Source organism: Ochlerotatus camptorhynchus, unplaced genomic scaffold (genome assembly GCF_037179485.1).
Source record: "Ochlerotatus camptorhynchus isolate MF236.1 unplaced genomic scaffold, CSIRO-AGI_Acam_v1.1 ptg000323l, whole genome shotgun sequence".
Taxonomy (NCBI): domain Eukaryota; kingdom Metazoa; phylum Arthropoda; class Insecta; order Diptera; family Culicidae; genus Ochlerotatus; species Ochlerotatus camptorhynchus.
In genome coordinates, this window is record NW_027040811.1 from 1,707,787 (window position 1) to 1,730,956 (window position 23,170).

Genomic DNA, 23,170 nt, shown 5'->3' on the forward strand with positions numbered 1-23,170 from the left:
TGAAACGATCGCTCTGCCCAGTACCCGCAGTTGCCTTTACTTGTTTATTGAACTTGTTGTCCCTGTATTGGAAGCCGGACTCGTACGTTTGTAGAGAATCATGGTCTGCCTACACAAAGTGTGTTATCAACGAGCTTCGTTGTGTTGTCCGTACGGTGTTTTGGAGTGTTTGTGTTTGGAAAAAGCGATATCTACCTACTCCAGTAAAAGTGATCAGACATCTTTCTCTACAGAAACATCGTAACAGGTAACATCATCAAAGTATGCATTCAGTTCTCGAATAGAACTTCTAATGTAAAATCACACATTTTGACAAGCAGTCCAAATGTCAATAACTTTCCTTCCGTTAATCAATAATAACAATTTCACAACCACCATTACTGGATTACGGCAGACCGCAGACGGTATCTTTTTAACTAAACTACCTGGCAAGATGGAGAGAATCCAAAACTGCTTCTTCCAGTACTAATATGTTGACGTATTCATTTATCAATCCAAGAAGCCTCTGAAGGAATCACGTTCCAGTATCACATTTTTCATCTCCCACCGCCTCCCATGCGGTATACAGTGTACTATCATCAGCAGTCAGTAAGTGACCTTTGCAAGGGTAATGCAATCGCCGTCATAGTCGTGAAATTGATACGGACAGGCATGGCATGCTACAGTCACTATATGGCGACTATTATGGTTCCTACGCGAGATGATTGAAAGTAATGGCGGGTCGATGACACTCTCATGGCGGCTCCGGCAATTGTTTACCAATAAGTGAAAGTTTTAGGGATTCGCCGATGTTTGCAAGGGGAATTTGGGGATGGGAAAGGCTTGCGCTCACGTGTTTGTGAAGGAAAATCACGTGTTTGTGCATGTGGTAGTGAAGCGTTACACTCTGGTCTATCTGAGACTTGAACCTGTTCATTACCAATGTACGATCGTAGAAACTAACTGATGTTTGAGGACGAATTTATCACGGCGATTTCAATCGACTTAACATTAAGTGGTTTTTAACTAAAAATTGCTAAAACGTTACATCACAAACGAAGTGACAGACGACTAACTGGCGAAGAAATCCATTTAAATAATGTGGTTCACTGTAATAGAATTTTCTTGGAAGCTTGTGCCATCATCCACCAGATGGGTTAGTTTTTTTTGTTTTGATTTGAACAAAGTTGATTTTGTGTACAATGATTCTTTGACAGTGTGCAAAGAGTGCGTATCATTTTGTCATTTTTTCATGCATTTCAGTTTTGAGTAGAGTGAAAGAGATAGAACCAAAACATTCTAGTACATTTGGTGAAAATGCTAGTTCAATCTAGTAGTAGTGTTGCCATGTGGTACAATCCAGTAGTAGTGGTGTTGCCATGAAAATTGCAATAGCAGGTTAGTCACCAAAGTTTTCGAGCCGCTCCGTCTGTCACTTCGTTTGTGGTTACATCACTTACACGGCCGTCTAATCTACTCAGAGAATGGGCTCGAATATGAGGAAATTCGACGAAAATGTCACTCAGTCTAGAATTATACTGAGTGAAACCTCTCTCGATTTTTCTCATATTCGAAAAGTTTTTCCTGGAAAATCGAGAAACATTCTAGGATAACCTGTCCATGACAACGACAAAGCATTTTAAATACACGCAGAAAAAAATATTATCGAAATAAAAATATTTGAGTTATTAACCTTAGATGGTAAGTTTGATTAACCTTGTGTTTAGTTTGTATTTTGTACGTGTGGTTTTTTTTTAATTCGGAATTCCTCTGCTATTTTGCAGCCCTGGAAAAAAGTAGCTGAATTAAGAAACGCCATAATTCCACCGTTCTCAACTCCAAACCGAGAAAAAATGATACTTATCATCAAGTGTTTCAATCCGTGATATGGTTATATGCGATTTGACACGGATTCTACAACTGGATGATGTAGCAGACAGGATTTCAAAGTTAAACCAGAAAGTGTTGACTTGTAAATTGCATGTCACGGCTGGTCCGGACTCTGCTACAGGTTTTACGTACTACAACCAGACTGGCTTTTTAAAAGAGGATGATTCTCTTCTCTCCGAGCATTTTATGAGCCTGTTGTTAGTATCCGAAAGAGGAGAGGATATTTGGCGGAACCCGAATCCCCAGTCAGATTCGTTCTGCAGAATACGCTCTATGAATTGGACTAAAGAGACCAACTCGCTTACCAAGTGGAAGTAATTTCCGGTGATGTACGTGTGTGCGTTTATATTTCGGCAATGTATACAATGATAGATGGGAAAGCGGCCAATGCAATTGTAGGGAATCAGGATACACATGTATGTCCGCTTTGTGTTCCGAATGCTGATCCCCATATTGGTCCATCGTTTTTTCATTCACGTCTCAACGCCGTTGAATGGTTGATCAAAAATGCAGCGAAAAGATTCGTTCCAAACCACCCGGCATACACGAATCCCCTAGTTAAAAAGAAAGCGCGTGAAATAGCTGATGAACTAGAACGGAAGTATGGCATGAACATCAACCGTCCTAAGATTGGTGGGTCCAGAAGCTGCAATAACGGCAATATGGCCCGCCGTTTATTGGCAGAACCCGGAAAATTTGCAAAAATCATCGGCGTACACAAGGACCTGGTGGAAAATCTGCGGCTCATCAGTGGCCTGGCGCTTTCTTCTAGAGTATTGGATTCTACGAAAGTTATGGAGTTGTATAACACTCTTGATAAGCAGATTTTCAATGAATTCCCATACCTAATGAAATTGCCGCCATCCATACATAAGTACATGCATCTAGCAAATTTCATTGAAAAATTAGTAAACTTAGATTTAATAGTATATCGAATCACAATCATAATTGTTTTGTTTTCTTTTCCTTCAATTGAAGCATCCAGCCTTATACCATGAACTTTGTTGACGAGCAGTCCGGTGAACGTTGCCATAAAGTTTATAAATTCATTCAGTCACATCTAGCTCGGAAAACGTCTCTGGAAGAAAATTTGACCGACATGGTGACCGAAGCTTTGACTAGATCTGACCCAAAGCTTGCCTGTTTCTTTAACCAGAGCAGACAATCGAGAAGTACTGATGCCAGTTTCGAAGATAGGATGGACGAATACACCTTGAAACAAGATGACAGCGATGAAAACCATGGAAAAGCGGATGACTCCGGTGAACTCATCGAAGAGAGTGACGAAGACGGTGAACTTAACGAGGAGAACGATGAAGAAGACATTTGAATCGTTGGAAAAGTACCACAGATGTGTCCCTGTGGCTCGCATACACACACACACACACACACACACACACACACACACACACACACACACACACACACACACACACACACACACACACACACACACACACACACACACACACACACACACACACACACACACACACACACACACACACACACACACACACACACACACACACACACACACACACACACACACACACACACACACACACACACACACACACACAGGGCTACAAATGGTGAGTTGACAACCTAGCTCTGGTTCTCACAAGTTCCTACCTCACGCCTCCCCGTGGTGTAGCCTGGGCAATGTTGTCCTTCTGACAATAGCAAAGTGAGGGGGTGCGACGCGAACACTGGCGCGGTAACCATAACACGGCGATAGAGGAAATGCTTCGTCAACCCGCAGGAGTGCCAACCGGCACATTAGGATCGACGCCAGTAAGATCCTTATTACGGCATACTGGATACGGCATGGAACTATGGACACGACACGGTACAATGGATTGGATACCACGCTACAGGGCTGACAGTCGTGCTATTCTGCTCCCTAAGTAAAGAAGGGTGACACCTTCTTGAAATGGCGAGTGGGCTAATAGTGCGGCTGCCCCCGTCCCGGTAAAACCTTGGCAGGCCTCCGGATACGTTCAAAACTCGTCACCAATTGGTGATTGGTGAGTAGTAGGCTCAGATGTAACATTCCTGACTTACGCCGATCTGGCTCTGAACACGGCCCCCATGAAGGACCGTGTCAACCCTAGCATGGCCTCCCTGCTTGCATAGATAACCATGGGATCACGATAGGAGACTACATACAACGAGTGGAGATAGCGGCCCGAAGGGGGGACCCATCAGAATGGATAAAATTGGAGAAAAAAACAAAAATGAAGAAAAAGAAAAAACCAAAAAAAATATGAAGAACGACGGCAATACGCCAGACAGTGAAAACGGAGGAGCAAACGTGTTCGCAAGGAGTGGGATATTGCAGAGATCACCAGTGTCGAACCTGGGGGTCACTGCGAGTTCCAGTAGCAGCAGTAAGTTTCAAGAAGAGCAGCCAGGCGTTGGGCTAAGCCAGATATTCACACCAATATCCAGTAGTAGCAAATCCCAAGAACTGCAGCTCGGGAGAACCAAAATGACGGAGGTCAGGAGGAAGATCGATGATCTCTATGTGTTCGTGAAGGATAAAAACAACGTACACAAAGAGATCAAGCAACTTGTGACCGGTATCAAATCCGGCATAACAGTGGCAGATCGGGAATGTCAAGAGTGGAGAAAAAGAGCCGAAAATGCCGAAAAGGCTCTGCTGGAGGCCAAGGAGAGCATAAGACTGGCTCAAGCACATGAGACGCCGAAGGGACCCACAAATCCACGTCCTGAAAAGAGAGATAGGGACACGCCAGGAGATGAGGAGGAGCCCAAAAAACGCAGGGACGACGAGGAAGGCATCAAGGAGATGGGAGAAAATGGTGCGTGGCGTAAAGTCGAGAACCAGAAGGAGAGGAAGAAAAAACAGAAGGAAGATGAAGTGAGGAAGAAGGAAGAGGAAGCGAGGAAGAAGGAAGAGAAGAAGAAGGAAGACAGGAAGAATAAGGAGAAGCCTAGGCCTCGTAGGGAGAGAAGCAAGGGTGACGCTCTGGTTGTTGAGGCAAAGGACAAAACGTCCTACGCAGCACTCCTCCGGAAAGTGAGAGAGGATCCGGAGTTGAAACAACTAGGCGAGAACGTGGTGAAAACCAGGCGAACCCAGAAAGGCGAGATGCTATTCGAGCTGAAAAGGGACCCTACGGTTAAGAGCGCAGCTTTTAAGGAGCTCGTCGAAAAATCTCTTGGCGAGACGGCGAACGTAAGAGCCTTATCCCAGGAGTCAGTGGTAGAGTGCAGGGATCTGGACGAGATCACAACAGAAGACGAGTTGAAAAGTGCGCTGAAGGTGCAATGCAACCTGGGAGACGTACCGATGGCAATTCGGTTGAGAAAGGCGTATGGTGGCACGCAGACGGCGTCGATACGACTTTCTTCGGACGCAGCTAACGAGCTGCTGAAGACTGGCCGAATCAAGGTTGGGTGGTCAGTGTGCCCGTTGAAAGCTATTCCTCGGGTATCTAAGAAAATGGAGAGATGCTACAAATGCATGGGCTTCGGTCACCAGGCGAGACACTGCAAAGGCCCTGACAGATCTGATCTGTGCAGGAAATGCGGAGAGAAGGGGCACGTTGCAAAAGACTGTACAAAGCAACCGAGGTGCATGCTCTGCAAAAAGGAGGACGGAAATGGCCATGTGACGGGAAGTTTCAGGTGCCCTGAGTTCAAGAAGGCGATGGTGGGCCAGCAATAATGAAGGTAACCCAAATAAATCTCAATCATTGTAACACAGCACAGCAACTGTTGTGGCAGTCAACAACGGAAACAAAGTGCGACGTTGCAATCATTGCAGAGCCATACCGAGTCCCTCTCGATAATGGTAACTGGGTGGCGGATAGAGCAGGAATGGCGGCCATACAAGTCATGGGCAGGTATCCCATACAACAAGTGGTGGCAAGCTCATATGAAGGTTTCGTGATCGCCAAAATCAATGGAATCTTTGTATGTAGTTGCTACGCACCCCCGAGATGGACAATTGAGCAGTTCCACCAGATGCTAGATGGGCTCACCGAAGAGCTCATTGGACGGAGACCAGTCGTCATCGCAGGAGACTTCAATGCTTGGGCAGTGGATTGGGGGAGCAGATGTACCAACGCAAGAGGGTATAGCCTGCTGGAAGCTCTGGCAAAGTTGAACGTCAGTCTGGCCAACGAAGGAACCATCAGCACCTTCCGCAAAGATGGTAGGGAATCCATTATCGACGTTACTTTCTGCAGTACGTCGCTAATGGCAAATATGAACTGGACAGTGTGCGAGGAGTACACCCATAGTGACCATCAGGCGATCCGGTACAGTATCGGCGAACGAACACCGGTGGAAATGCGGAGGACGAAAGTAAGCGAGCGGAAGTGGAAGACGAAGGCATTCAATAAGGATCTCTTCATCGAAGCTCTAAGGGTAGACAACAGCGTCCCGGGCCTAAGCGCGAATGAGTTGACCGAATTATTAGCAAGGGCATGTGACACAACTATGCCGAGAAAACTGGAGCCAACGAACAGGCGGCGTCCAGCCTACTGGTGGAACGAGGAAATTAGCACCCTCCGTGCTACTTGTCTTCTAGCCAGAAGGCGTGCTCAGAGAGCAAGAACAGAAGCAGACAGAGAGGAGCGCAGGGTGGTGTTCCGAGAGGCCAGGGCTGCACTGAAACGAAAGATAAAGCTGAGCAAGTCAAATAGTTTCAAGGAGTTGTGCCGCGATGCCGATGCCAACCCTTGGGGCAACGCATACCGAGTTGCGATGGCGAAGATCAGAGGCCCAACGATGCCGGTTGAAATGTGTCACAACAAGCTGAAAGTCATCGTGGAGGGACTTTTCCCACAGCATGACCCAACGAACTGGCCACCTACACCATATGGCGAGGTAGATGAAGACAACGTTGAACAAGTCTCCAGCGAGGAACTCATAGCAGCAGCGAAAGGGTTGAAAGCGAATAAAGCTCCCGGCCCGGATGGAATTCCCAACGTGGCGTTGAAGGCGGCGATCCAGACGTTCCCGGACATGTTCAGGATGGTGCTGCAGAAATGTCTGGACGATGGTCAGTTCCCTGATAGGTGGAAGGTACAAAAGCTTGTGCTGTTGCCGAAGCCCGGAAAACCGCCGGGGGATCCTGCATCGTATAGGCCAATATGCTTGCTGGATACTGTAGGAAAGCTCTTAGAGAGGATCATCCTCAACAGGCTGACGAAATGCACGGAGAGTGAACACGGATTGTCGGAGAGACAGTTTGGATTCCGGAAAGGGAGATCGACGGTGGATGCAATTCGGACAGTGATTGACAGAGCCGAGAAAGCTTCCAAACAGAAGCGGAGAGGAAATCGATACTGCGCCGTGATTACGATCGATGTCAAGAATGCATTCAATAGCGCCAGCTGGGAGGCCATCGCCAAGGCGCTCCATAGAATGAGGGTTCCAGGCTACCTCTGCAGGATTCTAAGTAGTTATTTCCAGAACCGGGTGCTTGTCTACGTGACAGACACGGGGCAGAAATCGCTTAGAATCACGGCGGGGGTTCCCCAAGGCTCCATTCTAGGTCCCACGCTGTGGAACGGAATGTACAATGGCGTGCTGACGCTCAAGCTGCCCAAAGGAGTTGAGATCGTTGGCTTTGCGGACGATGTCGTCTTGACGGTAACCGGTGAGACGCTGGAAGAAGTGGAAATGTTGGCGGCTGAGGCGATAGATACGATTGGTAACTGGATGCAAGGAGCGAAGCTGCAGATAGCCCACCACAAAACAGAAGTGATGTTGGTCAGTAACTGCAAAGCAGTGCAGCGGGCAGAAATTACCGTTGGAGAGCACACCATTGCTTCGAAGCGCATGCTTAAGTATCTGGGAGTGATGATCGACGACCGGCTAAACTTTAATAGCCACATCGAATATGCTTGCGAGAAGGCGACGAAGGTCATCAACGCAATAGCCAGAATCATGCCGAACAATTCTGGTCCAAGCAGCAGCAAGAGACGTCTTCTGGCTAGTGTTTCCTCATCAATACTAAGGTACGGAGGTCCAGCCTGGATTGAAGCGCTGAAAACGAAGCAGAACCAAAGGAAATTGAGCAGTACGTTCCGGCTCATGGCCATGCGAGTCGTGAGTGCGTACAGAACCATTTCGATGGAGGCAGTATGCGTTATCGCCGGTATGATCCCAATCGGCATCACCTTGGCGGAGGACTACGAGTGCTATATGACGAGAGAAACCAGAGGAGTACGAAAAATGGTGAGAACGGAGTCGATGGCTAAGTGGCAGCAGGAGTGGGATGCAGCAGAGAACGGTAGATGGACACACAGGCTAATACCGACTCTTTCGACCTGGGTGAACAGGAAGCATGGAGAAGTCAACTTCCACTTGACGCAGTTCCTGTCTGGTCATGGCTGCTTCAGGAAGTACCTGCATCGGTTCGGACACACAACGTCACCCTTCTGTCCGGAGTGTGGGAATGTGGAAGAATCACCAGAGCACGTGGTCTTCGTATGTCCTAGATTTGATGATGTGCGAGAGGATATGCTCGCCCTTAGCACGGAGAATGTCGTCGAAGAAATGTGTCGAGAGGAGGGCACCTTTAACGCCGTCAGCAGAGCAGTAACGCAGATCATGTCAGCGCTGCAGCGAAAATGGCGGGAAGACCAACTAGAAAGTAGTAATGTGCTCACACAAGTGCGAACTGAAAGCCGAAGCCGGGAGAACTCTCCGTCAGAGTTGGCTGTATCCACCACCAGGGATAACCGAGTAGAACGTGACGCTGGGAGCTAAATGGCTCACAAATTGGAGAGACGATCAGCGAACTGGAAGCGCCAATTAGCTGAGGTAAAGTGAGGTGCGTAATGCACGGCCCCCTCCGAAGTAATACGACAAGTGGTTCCGGGGGAAAAGGGCAAGGCGTCTAAGGAGGTTTTAGTGCGGTAAGAATCCCACACACCGTGTCACCGCGACTGTGCGCCCAGTCGTCAAGCGGTGGCACGATGGCCTTTTTGAAGGTTTCCTCCTTGCCAAAAAAAAAAAAAAAAAAAAAAAAAAAAAAAAAAAAAAAAAAAAACACACACACACACACACACACACACACACACACACACACACAAAGAAGAAGAATACATGAACATACAGTAGCATAAACATATTCATTTCAAATGCTCACTAGCGCCATCTAGCGAGAGAATTCCGGATTGTTCCTTGACCTCCTTATCTACTTTGCCGTAGAAATCATCCGTCTAAAAAGTCAGGATCTTGAGATATAGCAGTACAAACATATTAACTTTAAATGCTCACTAGCGTCACCTAGCGGGGGAATTCCGAATTGTTCTGTCCGTCATTCAATAGTCCTTGACCTCCTGATCAACTTTGCCGAACAAATCATCCGTCTAAATAGTCAGGATCTTAAGATACAGCAGCGCAAACATATTCACTTCTAATGCTCACTACTGTCGCCTAGTGGAAGAATTCCGAATTGTTCTGTCCATCATCCAACAGTACTTGACCTCCTGATCAACTTTGTGGAAGAAATCATCCGTCTAAATAGTCAGGATCTTGAGATACAGCAGCACAAATATATTCACTTTCAATAATCACTAGCGCCACCTAGTGGAGGAATTCCGAATTGTTCTGTTCATATCTAACAATCCTTGATCCCCTGATCAACTTTGCCGAAGAAATCATCCGTCTATATAATCGGTATCTTGAGATACAGCATTCAAATCATTCAAAATAGGAGATTTTAGGGCAAAACTGTGAAAAACCCCAACTTACCCTATCGTGCCCAAGATAAAACCCACTCCAATCGATTCCTGAGAGACTTTTTTTCTATAAGAATGACTATTTTTTTAGTTTCTTGTTCCAGCGAGCACCGAAGTTATTGAATTTTAACACATTGTTTAGATTTTGTCCCCAGTGTGCGATGGCGGAAACGTACATCAGACTGAAGGCTGAAGCTAGACGGATTGGACTTGCCATCAACGCATCAAAGACAAAATACATGAAAGGAAGACCCGCATAAACAATAACCATAAGATGCGCCTAACCGCCAATTTGGGATATCATCCCAATTTTATGTGGTATAGTCGCACCATCTAAGACATCGTCAGTATATGGTACACGTTTATTAGGGGAGGTTCTAGGGAAGACAACGTTAGCCTCCCACCCCGAGTTCAGATTGACGGTGACGAAATCAAGGTGGTCGATGAGTTCGTGTATTTGGGCTCACTAGTGACCGCCGAAAATGATACCAGCAGAGAAATTCAAAGACGCATTATGGCAGAGAATCGTGCCTACTTTGGACTCCGGAGGACGCTCCGGTCGAATAAAATTCGCCGCCGCATGAAGTTGACTGTCTACAAGACGCTGATTAGACCGACGGTCCTCTACGGCCACGAGACCTGGAGGACCAACGCGTCCTTGGTGTTTTCGAACGGAAGGTGTTGCGTACCATCTACGGTGGAGTGCAGATGGATGACGGAGGAGGCGAATGAACCACGAATTGCACCAGCTGCTGGGAGAACCGTCCATCGTCCACATTGCGAAAATTGGACGACTACGATGGGCTGAGCACGTCGTAAGAATGCCGCACGACGACACAGTGAAAATTGTTCTAGAAAGCAACCCAACAGGAACAAGAAGAAGAGGCGCGCAGGTAGAGTGGAGACGACTTCTTCGGACAGCAGAGGACAACAAGGCCTTAGCCTGATTGGTAAGGTAAGCAAGTGATGTAGTTTCGCCAATAAACACGAGGAGTATTGATTATAGCAAAACTTGCCATATACAATCGTCTTAGGCTGTGTTCCATGTGATGAATTTTCACTTCAATTTGATAAATGGAAAATTTGCAAATAAGCCTGCTATTGTACCAAACTTATTTATAATAGACTAGGAATCAATTTTGACAAACAACTTCTCGAAAATCGGAAGATCAACAACAGAGAACAATTTTCGTAAACAAACCGAAACAAACCAACAATTCTTCCTCCTGTGGCACCTTTTATTATTCGCCTTGCACTAAGTAGCCCCCCTTTCTGCAATTTTGAGTTGAATTCGACACAGTTACCGACTTACTTTCATCGGCCGTGTACACGGCTGTTGAGGCTACTCATATTCGCAAAAACGTTGATCATTCATATAGACTGAGTAAAATTTTACTCAAATATGAGTTAATGTTACTTACATTTGAGTGGCATTTACTCATAGATGAGTGACGTTTACTCATATATGAGTGACATTTACTCGTATTTGTGTGAAGTTTTTTTTTTTTTCCTTTGGTTTGTTTTTTTCGTCGATCTTGTTTTCCGTGCTGAGCACCAATGCTACCGACGTGCCAGGAAGGCAGCTCCCACACCTGGACCCTACCTATCGACCCATCAACTCATGAACCGGGGACCAACGGCTTTACTTCCCATCCGAAGGAAGGCGTGATCAGAGATGTTATGCCTCAGATCATCCCGGCGGCGCCAACTGGTATTGAACCCAGGCCTGCTGGGGTGAGAGGTAATCACGCTTACCACTACACCACCGGCGCCGTTTGTGTGAAAAGTTACTCAGTCTATAACTGACCTACGTTTTTGCCCTATTTGAATAATTTGATAATGGAACTTAAATATGAGTTAGATTCAACGACCGTGTAGACAATTTGCGCAAACGAACGCAGCCAGCCGGCGTTTTGACGGTCCTCAGCAGTGTTTTTGTTTGTTTTCTGGCGACGTGAGAAGGCGATGTTTGGTAAATAGAATTGCAAGTATTTCACTATTTTTTCAATACTAGAATTTGAACAGTTGAATCACTGATAAAAATTCAAAGATTGTTCTTATGTGTCCCACACAAGAATTTTTGCAATGTGATCAACAAATGATATCTATGTGTCGGACACATACTCAATATGTGTAGACAAAAGGCATATTATTCATTTGACTCATAAACTTATTGTGTGCTTCTGGGTGGATTTTGTTTATGTGTGGTCACATAAAAACCATGTGGAATTTTACATGGAAATTCGCCAATAAAAATGTGTGGAATTCTATTAGTGATGGATACTCACTTGGCAAAAAATGTGTCTGTTTTTTGTTCTATATGTATAAGATTTCATAACTTTGTTAATTGATTATGAGGCGGTAAGGGATATAATTGCATTGCCAAATTATTATCCTTATGCGAAAGAAGTGATCTAAGTAAACGATCCTATTATAGTTGCAGTACGTTAGAACCGCTAGGATCCTATCACTGATAAATTAAACTATTCTTATTTTGCTTAAAATTTAATTAATTTGACATTAAACTAAGTTTAATCATATCGAATGATTAAAAATTTGTTATCTCTTGCTATAAAATAGTCATCTATTATTAAACCCAGTTTAATCATGGTTGATTAAATTGAAATTTGTCTTAGTTGGATAAATATTAATGATTTTTGATTCTATTTAATAATTTTTGATTGAGTTTTAAGCTTTTTTGATTATATATTAATATTCTAAAATAGTTAAATTAAATACTGGTATTTTTTTCAAATTTAATCATCCATGACTATTGCCGAAGTAATCATGGCTCGGCCTCAACCGTAACAGTTTGTTACAAAATTTGTAAGATTTTTAATTTGTGCTTATCATGTTTAATATACTGTCAAGTTATTTGGTGTAGGTTAGTAGGATTGTTAAATCATTATGTTTAAAAATGCAATTTGTTAGTAGGGATTTCTTTTAAATTTGAATTTGTATAACTGTAAGCTGGGGAGTGGTTACATGAGTGTCGACGCAATTACTCAAAGGAGATGCCGGTGGGAAAATGAAAAAAAGGATTCTTTGGATTGAGATATAGAATAGAGGGATAGAAAAGCTAAGAGATAGAGGTCAGATGATTCAAGAGCGACTCGCCATTCTTCATAACTATCCAGGCGTTCGCATGTGAAAGGTGTCTAAGTTAAAGTGATTCAAATTGCTCAATAGCCCACACTATTAATGAGTGGTAGTAGTGAATTCGAGTGAGGTAAATTGTTGCAATTCAGCTCAATTCAGATAACACTTCGAACACGATGCTTCCACTAAAATGTGTAACGGGAAACTGGCAATGCTTGAACAATCATAGCCCAGCCATTTATTGAATAATTTCAAATATATTAGCGCCACTTGAAACTACAGACTTCAAAGATTTATTCGGTATGAATAGATTTAAAATTTATTGATAAATTGGTGAGCTATGATTTTTCAAATATTGCCAATTTGCCGTTACACATTTTACCGGAGGCACCGTGTTCGGAGCGATAATAAATCTTCAACAGTACGAATTGGGTTGTTTAGGGATATTGAGCTAAATACATATTCGTGATCTGCATTAAAAATGGAACCGTAATCCAAAATTTCATCAATGTTGGTGCACTTGAACTATCTTAAATAAGTGCGATTACATTAGAAAAAAAAATCACCATCATAGCACCCCTCGGTGGGACTTTGTATAGAAGCAACCTGTCAACTAATAGATTTAGTGTCAAAAATTAAAAATATAAATCTTAATTTAAAATTCGAGATGAATGTCTATGGTATCGATAAGAATATCGTTGTGCTCAGAAAACGAAGCTCTTTCAGATGTTGTAAAAAATCCGGTATGTTTTTCTAAATTAAACAACTCAATTGACGGTTATGTTAAACCTAACTAAAGTAAAAATATAGCTGAACTATTCCACTCGATACCCTTACAGGACCTTTTGTGTTACCGTTTTGGTAGACGCGCACGTGATCCGGCTTAGTGACCCTAGTGGCCACTAGGTCTAACAGCAAAGGATCTACGCTTCTTCTGGCCGGAATACTACAGTTGCCAGGAAGTAGTTTTATCCATCATTGTACTTTATTGCCATCTTGTTGGTTCAGTTCAGAAATAGTGTAGTGTCTACTAGAAATACTCAGAGCGAGAGATGGGAGGAGAAAATGTTTGAGCCAATCAAACATTTTCATTAGAATTTTTCCGAGGATTTCTTATTCCTACTAGATTAAATTTGAGAGTATTGTAATCACACAGAAGTTCAATCACCTGCATGTTTCGTGTGCTTTTCAAATTCAACTAGTTTTTGGAATCAAAACCAATATTCTAAACTCTATTGATTAATAGATCTTAGTTGGTTAGTTAATGGCACCACGAAATGTGCAAAATATTGCGATGCAATCAATTATTATTTTGCACGTACATCGAATCAAAAATAAAAGTCATGTGAAATGCAAGCTTCTAGCAAGGATTGCAAGATAATTGAGTTACAAATCCCTGCTGCTGAATTGTATTTTGTTTTCTCCACCCATCTCTCCCTCTGAGTATTTCTATAGTGTCTACCAGTGCTGATAAAAATCATTCCTTCTACACTCAACTGAGCTGAAAATGAAGACAACCTTAACAGATAGACCAACTACCTGTATGAATTTGAATTTTGACATAAAACATTCTCTTGATCAAGGCATCAAGCTCTTAGTATTGGCGTTGACGGCACCGTCGAAAAATTTGCTCTTCCAGCAAATTTAGATAGTTTCTTATGGGAATTTTCGGTGGAGTGAAAGGATAGTACAAAGTCCGCCCTGTTTCACGCACAGTCTGACGTTTGCTTATGGATTTTCTCATAGGAGTAAAGAGCTACAGAGTCGCCGTCAACGCCAATCGAAGTCAATATTTTCCTCGATTACTTTTTCGAAGGGACCTATCAGCTTTTGTAAACAATGTATTTGATTGTCGTTTTATAAAAGGCATATAAAAGGAATCGTTTTTGGACAGATTCTATGCGTTCCTCGTGAATGACAATGTACGGATTCCATACTAGGTTACAGTTTTCCAGAGTAGGTCTTATCTACATTTGTAGTGTATAATAATTTAATAGCGTATAAATCTTGAAAATTATAGCTGAACCTCTTAATGAAGCCCAACATATTCCGCATTTCACACCAAACTGGACTAATAGGCGCGTTTTCACTTATTAAAAAGTGTGATTAAAGTGCGAGCTTCCGTCCAATCGTCTTGGTGTCTTCAGTGCAATTATTTCTTATGATGCAAGCAATAAGTGCTCCGAAGACACCAAAACGATGTGACGCAAAGGTGCACTTTATCACACTTTTTGCATTTTTTAGGCAGTCCAGTTTCAGATACAATCAGCAATACTATTTGCTTTATTATGATGGTATTATAGTGTTCTACAAAAGTGAGTGAGGATGACCCGTATTGCATTGTTTACAAAAGCTGATGCGTCCCTTCGAAAAAGTAATCGAGATTTGTTTTCGTTCATTCGTGGCTGGATGTTCATTATCGTCTGTCAATATTCATACTCAGTAGATACATGCCAGTTGCCAGAATGCAATCTACTATGCAACATAATGCAACAGATCGATGGAAAGTTATTGCCTATGGTACAGACTATGGCTTATATCATGTAATATAGGCTGTCTTGCAATGAGCACTCATACATCTAGTTTTCACTGGAAATCCTATGTATGAGTGCTCATTGCAAGACAGCCTATATTACATGATATAAGCCATAGTCTGTCCGGGGTATTATGCTGAATTGATGATAATATCGAGGTTACTTTGATGACACTGGTTAATAATCAACAAACGCGTTTTCGTTGATGTATAATGAACACAATTGTTCGTTTCGCTCATTCGTCATAGCGAAGATATTAAAAACGAACGCAATTCATCTACACTGGGTTGAAGCCGAGGTTGAAGCGCTACTCCTTGCGTGTGATGGCAAATGATAAAAGCAGACAATGGTTTAGGGTAGACATGTGTCCCATGTTGCCAAAAACTAAAATCTATGTAAGACTTCTTTGTTCTAAAATATTGTACACAGTCGCTTACTATTTAATTAGGGATTTACACCGATCATGGAAATTTCCAACCAACGAAAAACTTTGAGTGATTGAACGTTCCTTTGCTAGAAATCGGCGATGGAAGTTAATAGTGACAGTTATGTTATATAGAGGTATACCTGTACATAAAGGATAAGACGTAAACATACATCTAATGTAAAACTAAATGCTGCGAGACTGAAAAGTTCGTTACTTGACGAACAGTACGTTTGATTGAGCTGAATTTCGCATCTGTTATGACTACATTTTATGTCAAAACTGGGTTCTTTAATTATAAAAAGATTATCAGTTTTTACGCATCATCTGAAAGAGCTTCGTTTTCTGAGCACAACAAGTTTTAAAGCAAAATAATAACTTTACTGTTTGACACTAAACTAACAAATTGACAGCTCGCTCCCATTGAGATTTTCACGTCCGGTTGTGTTGGTGGGATTAGTGAGAGCATGTTAGTGAAAATTCGAGGAAAATACATAACAAATCGCTGTCAAACTCATTTTGGCAGAGCTAATTTAGGTTAAACGTTAATAAACGTCACTAATCTCTATACAAGGTCCCACCAAGGGGCGCTAAGATGGTGATCAAGCATGGGAAAATTCATTCACTCGCGCGAGCACCACATCAAAATAGCCATCCTCGCCTACAAACAGATTGCCGAACGAGTGTAAATTCTTCCTACCAAGTGACTCTGCAGCTCGACTCAGAACTGACAGCAGTAGAAGGAAATAAGGATAAACTGAAAGGCAGCCGAACAATTTTCTCTAGCGAGGGAGAACCAGATTGAATGCGTAAAATCCGAATGCTAACGATTTAAATAGCCGAGTCAGATAGCTTTTGGCTCACTGATTTAAATCAGTTGAATTGGCCACAGCAGTTTTAAGTTATTTGCGTGACGCTTATGTTTATGTGTTACAGTATAACAGTTTTCTCGATATTAATAGCGATTTAAATGTGTCAATGTATGTTTAAAGCAAAAAAATAAAAAGTGATTCTTTCTGCAAAATTCTCATTCAGCTCACTCAGCAGAATGCAAACGTAAAAGGCTCAGCATGGAAAAAATAATAAGAGAGGAATCATAGAGGTAACTCTAAGACCACTGGGTCGCGAAGAAAATCATTATTATTTTTGGCTCACTCAGTACCAGAACAACGGTCCCAAGCAGTCCCAAGCTATTTCACTCACCCCTGCATGTTCTGCATGAATCCACACACCCCTGATGTTATCTGTCAAACTTTCATAGCGAATCAAAACAAACATAGTGTAGTAATAGAATTTCAACTAGAATAGGGTACGTCGTTAGTTTCGTATTGATTGTTGGAGGAATCATCCACACTACTACACTCAGAATCATTCATGTTACGCTCAGCTGTCTGTTTTGCTCAATTCTGCATTCATCGAAGAAAATAGAAGCAATGCGAATACGAACGAAATCAGTTCGGCTCGCACAAGCTGCTGTTCGTTTCTGATGTTGTATGCGTGTGAGTGAGTTGAGAATGCAAAATGGAACGATTTTTCCCATGCTTGATGGTGATTATTGCTAATGTAATCGCATTTATTTAAAATATATCCAGTGTACTAAAATAGATGAAATTTTGGTTTTCGGTTGAATTTTTCATGCAGATTACGAATATGCATTTACCTCAACACCGCTGAAGAACCCAATTGTTGTTCGTATATGTCAGTTTCAGAGCACATACATTTACATGGATTTTTCGAAGTGTGTATACAAATTCATCCATTATTTGGCATAGAAAGCTCTAGTAGCTATGAAAAGTGCTTCAAAGAAAACTAAATTGAGAGCAGACACAAGTTTTTATAAGAGCTTCAATTTCAGGCAGAAGCTGAAAACACTTAAGATGATAATTCGAAAAAAATCTTTAAAAACCAAAATGCCCTCAAACCCTGTTAACAGTGTTTTGAATCGAAAATAGTCCTTAAATAGCTATCCTAGTTCTTTTATTCTTTCTGTGACTTCGAGAAGGCTTTCGGTGAAATGGCGTTCGGTAAAATGGCATTCGGCCAAATTTTCCCTAGAATTTTTTTTCGCCTCTCCCTAGCTTGAAACCTGGCTACGCCCTTGTCTCTTAATTGATTACTGCTGTGAAGGCTCATTAGATCTCTACATCTTCTTGAAAATCTGTGCGTCCTGGGAATTTTGAAGGTGGTGAAATATCGGAAAAACCTTAAAAATTCCGAAACCATTAAGATTGCCAATAAATCGTAAGCTCAGACAAATAACCCGAAAACTTTCAGGACACGAATCCAGAACAAGTCAACAGAATTCTTCTCTGACATCACATGGACGACATCCGGAATCTGTTATTTCCGTGATTCCAGAAATTTGTGGTACTCTGAAAAATCCAGATTCGTTTCGACGTCCCGGAAGTCTGTTTCTGACTTTTCCCGGAGCACTCGCAGTAACAGCAACCTCTTCAGTTTTTGCAGTTAGAAGAGCTTTTAAAGCATCAGGAGTACTGTAATATCTTACGAATTCGGGGAGTTCCTCAATCTCCACAACGGCTCAAATGTCACAAAGTTCTTGGACAGTTCCGTGAGCTGTTGTAGTTCTGGTAGTGCCGGAAGTTTACAAAATATCGAAAGTACCCGGTGGGGTTTGGTTCATGGGTTTTTGAAGCGCTAAAAATTCCGACAGTTTAGGCAGTTTACTTAATTATGAAGCATTAACTCACATCCAAAATATTGCCAAGAAATTCAAGCAATTGCAAATTTAAACCACACCAAATACTCTTGGAATTCCTGGAATTCCAGCCATTCCCATAACTCCGGAGTTTTTGCTAATTCCAGAAATACTCCGTAACTTCAGACAACTGTGGCACTCTGACAAATTCAGACTCTTTTTGACATCCCGGAGCTCTGAGTACTTTACACAATCCAAAAACATCCGAAACTTCAGGAATTGGTGGTAATTCTCAAAACTTATAGTTCGGGTAGTTCTTCAAAAAAGTTCTTCTCAACCGCTCAAATGTCACAAGGTTCTTAGACAGTTCTGTGACCTGTTGTAGTTTCGGAAATCCCGGAGGTTTGCAAAATGTCGGAAGTCTCTGGAGCTCTCAGAATTTCCACAGTTCAGGTAGTTTACTGAACTTTGAAGCATCAACTCACATCCCACATTTATTGCAAGAAAATTCAAGCAATTGCAAATTTAACCAATTCCAGCCATTCCTATATCTACGAAAACTGCTATTTCCATTAATGATCCGTAATTTCAGTAATCTTTGACTATCTGAAAAATCCAGACTCTTTTCGACATCCCTGAGCAGTGAGTGTTTTACACAATCCAAACACATCTGAAACTCCAGGAGCTGGCGGAAATTCCATCGAAGTTCATGAGTCTCAGGAGTTTCTATAGTTTGGTAAGTACCTGTAATATTTGAAGTTCTGGAATATCCTACGAATTCGGGGTATTTCTCAATCTCCACTCAAATTTTCCAAAGTTCTTAGTTCTGTTAATCCCGAATGGTTTACAAAATATCGAAAGTACAGAGTGGAGTTTTTGGAGAGTTCCTTGAATTTTTGAAGCATCAACTCACATCCAAAAAATTGGAGGACCTCCCGGAGTTCAAGCAATTGCATATTTAATCCACACCGAAAAATCTTGGTATTTCCGGTATTCCAGGCATTCCCATTTCTCCGGAAACTGCTATGTCCATAAATACTCCGTAACTTCAGTAATCTTTGGCAATCAAATCCAAACTTTTTTCGACATCCTGGAGCTCTGAGTATTTTACACAATCCAAAAACATCCGAAACTCCAGGAACTGGCAGAAATCCCTTAAACTTCGAAGTTCAAGAGTCTCAAGAGCTTCTGGATTTTCCCGGAGTTCTCGAAGCTCCACGAATGTCGGATGTTTTTGAAGCTACGAGGCTTTCGTAAGTACCAATAATATCTGAAGTACCGTAATATCCGAAGAATTCGGGATGTTTCTCCATCTCCGAAACCGCAAACAGTTCTGTGAATTGCTGTAGTTCTGGGAGTTCCAGAAGTTTACAAGTTTACTTGAGTTTACAAGTTACTTGAGTTCTTTGAAGCTCTCAGAGTTCCAACAGCTCAGGGACTTTTATTGAACGTTTGCAGCATCAACAAACATGAAATTCTCCGAACTTCAGGCACTCTCATTTCTCCGTAAACTTCTGACGTTCTCTGAATAAATGGAACTCTAGAAATTTGTAGCACTCAGTGATTCAGTGGACTCCAACTGCAAGTCAAATCAAGCAAAAATTTCTCAAGAAATCTTATGAAAATCTTCCAACTTCTTGACATTTCCGAGCTCTGGTGTCTTTTGGGAAACAGTGTGACTTTGAAAAGCTTTGAGGGCTTTCTCTGAATGTCATGTCTTCTGAGGTTTCCAAGCAGTTCCGCGAGCTATTCCGTGCACTATTTCTGAGGTTGTTTCGAGATCAAGTTCCCTGCTTTGTTCATGATTCTTGAGGACAAATAGTTCGAGGTTCATGCCAGAGTTCGTAAGCGCAGACATATTCAGAAGACAACCAGTATTTTGAGAACTTTTGAGGGAAGTTCAGCACACACCTTGGCACACGACGAACGTAATTTAATGATTCGTTGAGGAGTTATCTAGATTTCGCTAGCTCAGATTAATTCAGAGAATTTTCATGACAGGAACCCACAAGTCAACAAAGAAAAAAAACTTGATTTCCAAAATGTCCTAAATAGCTTTCGTGAATCCTGGAATTTCTGGACAGTCCTGAGCAAGTCGTAGAATCTCTGGGAAATCGGTTGACTTTGAAAAGCTTTAAATCCTCTAAAATATCTTCACTTTTTATGTTTTGGACAGTTCAGTAATTTTAAAGTGAATTCAAGGCTGCAAATGTCCCATCTCTGCTGGATTCCCTATTCATATGGGATAGTTGTGGTTTTATGGGAGAATTCAAATGTTCTGGTTGCACATTTTTAGTGCTTAAAATACTTAAACTCAATTGGAATAAATAGATTGAGCGATTCAGAAAACTCAAGAATCCTAGAAAAGTCTAAAATATCGAAGAATTTAATAGTTTTTGAAACTCAAAAGCTCGAAAGAGTTAGGACTTCAGAGACCAAAAAAAGTCATAAAGCTCTGTGCAAAAATAGATAGTCAAACCTTGATTCTAGTCAAACCTCTTCCAAACATTCATCTTAATTGCAAACCACTAACCTGAAGTTTTGTACAAAATCTCCTTAAAAACATAGATCACTTGCGATTAAAAATGTCCTCCTCCGACGAAGTCTCCACCGTCCTGCTAACGTACACCAAATGCGTCAACTTTGCCGCTGTCAAACACCGCAATCAACGCCGACTAGATTCGGACAAAACTCCGTACATCAACCATCCGATCGGTAAGCTTCGTCGTACCATATTATAAAAAAAATTCAACCTCTGTTCCCCCACTTTAATAGGAGTGGCCAACATCCTGACGGCCGAGGGTGGCGTCACCGATTTCGAGGTCATCCAGGCGGCCATCCTGCACGACACGGTCGAAGACACGGACACTACGTTTGAGGAGATTGAACGGGAGTTCGGCAGCCAGGTGCGCCGTTTGGTGGAAGAGGTGACGGACGACAAGTCGCTGCCGAAGGCCGAACGGAAGCGACTGCAGATCGAACATGCCGCCGGGACCAGCCCCCAGGCCAAGTTGATCAAGCTGGCAGATAAAATCTACAACTTGCGGGATCTGCAGCGGTGCCAGCCGGAGGGTTGGACCGATCAGCGATGTCGGGAGTACTTTGGCTGGGCCAAGAAGGTCTGTGATAATTTGAAGGCCACAAACCGGGCGCTGGAGGACATTTTGGACGGGATATTTAAACAAGAGGGTGTGGAATAGAGGTGCTGTTTTGTCTAATGGACTTTTAATAAAACATGGTTGTGATTATGAATTCTTTGCGTGGAAGTCTAGCATGTACTTCTGGAGGGCTTCCACTTCCGCGACGGTTACGGCATTGTAGAGGGATGCTCGGATTCCTCCTACGAGGCGGTGACCTTTCAGCTGCTGCATCCCCAAAGCTTCGGCTCCCTTGAGAAACTCCTTTTCCAGTGTTTCGTTTCCACCGGCTCCGCCGATGCGGAACGGTACGTTCATCCGGCTGCGAACGTTTCGTTCGACAGGGCAGTAGTAGAAGTCTTTGGATGCGGCAATCACGTCGTAGATCATGTTGGACTTGGTCAGGGATGCTTGGTACATTTTCTCTACACCACCGTGACGTTTGATCCAGCTGAAGACCCGACCGACGACGTGGATTCTGGGGGAGGGAAGACTTCGCTTAGTCCACGTTTTGGTGGAGAGTTTAGCGGAGAATACTTACATGAACGTCGGGGGAGTGTTGTTGATTGAGTTGTCCTTCGCCACGATGGAAAAGTCTAGAATTGTGGGAGTTATCGGCAGTTGATGACCGATGAGGTCCTCCCGGACGACGACCAGCGTGATTCCAGCTGGACCAATGTTCTTCTGAGCGCAAGCGAAGATAACTCCGTACTGTATTCGTCAAATTATAATCTCCGTTACCCACAGGTTTACAATCAATCTCAATATCTACAAACCTTTTTGATGTCGACCGGTCGGGACATGATGTTGGACGACATGTCCACCACCAGAGGAATTCCGTTTGTTTCCGGAACCGAGTCGAATTCGACACCCTCGATGGTTTCGTTATCACAGTAGTACACATAGGAAGCGATCGGGTCCAGTTTCCATTCCTTGCAATCGGGCACACGTGTACATTTGTCCGGCTTAGCAACGACTTGGTTGACCTTGCCGTACTTGGCGGCTTCCTTCGCTGCCTTGGCAGACCAAGAACCGGTAACCATATAGTCAGCGGTACCGGTTCGTCCGATCAGGTTCATAGCAACCGCAGCGAACAACCCGGTGCCACCTCCTTGCATCAGCAGGACCTTGTAGTTGTCGGGAACCTGGAGCAGCTCTCGAGCCAAATCGACAGTTTCGTTGTGCAGTTTCATGTAGGACGTTCCCCGATGGGACATCTCCATGACGCTCATGCCACTGGAACCATGTTCGACGAGTTCCTTCTGCACTTCCAGCAGAACTTCGCGGGGTAGCTTAGCCGGCCCGGCTCCGAAGTTAATCACCATTTTACAATCACCGATCTAGTTTAAATTGTTACCAACGACACTAATTACGTAGTCGCACGAGCGATTGCGACTGAGCTCGATGAAGATTCACTTACAAGTGGCGCTGATCAACTGTAAATTTCGCGCTGCACTCGTCGTCGCCGTCGTCAAGCTCGTTGCGCTTGTAAAGTGGTCGTGGTGGGTCAAGAACTCGTCTGGCTTTGCTTACTGCTTGGGGATGCGACTGTATGAATGCAGTAGGCGAATGATGATAAATATTGTATAGTCAAACGATTGCTTGGATCTAGCAGATGATGAAACGATTCTTCTATTCTTGAATACCGAAGTGTGAATAGTCATGAATATGAGAATGGTTTGTAAAAAACAATTTTATTTGTAAACAGCCCTTGCAAG

At 43.0% G+C, this 23,170-nt stretch overlaps 2 protein-coding genes and 1 pseudogene across 2 annotated transcripts; 2 read left to right on the top strand and 1 right to left on the bottom strand.

Moving 5' to 3' along the window:
- The first annotated feature begins 1,699 nt into the window (after positions 1-1,699).
- LOC135707947 (uncharacterized) lies at positions 1,700-3,199 on the top strand (annotated as a pseudogene).
- A 16,120-nt stretch (positions 3,200-19,319) lies between these two features.
- On the top strand, positions 19,320-21,567 carry Mesh1 (Metazoan SpoT homolog-1). The gene is made up of 3 exons (XM_065229850.1): positions 19,320-19,568; positions 20,884-21,030; positions 21,091-21,567. The coding sequence occupies exons 1-3, from the start codon at positions 19,544-19,546 to the stop codon at positions 21,513-21,515; spliced, it is 597 nt and encodes a 198-aa protein (XP_065085922.1). The 5' UTR covers positions 19,320-19,543; the 3' UTR covers positions 21,516-21,567.
- Positions 21,508-22,958, bottom strand: LOC135707925 (probable phosphoserine aminotransferase). The gene is made up of 3 exons (XM_065229849.1): positions 22,229-22,958; positions 21,994-22,163; positions 21,508-21,930 (listed from the first exon to the last, which is right to left on the bottom strand). The coding sequence occupies exons 1-3, from the start codon at positions 22,775-22,777 to the stop codon at positions 21,561-21,563; spliced, it is 1,089 nt and encodes a 362-aa protein (XP_065085921.1). The 5' UTR covers positions 22,778-22,958; the 3' UTR covers positions 21,508-21,560.
- Positions 22,959-23,170: the final 212 nt, after the last annotated feature.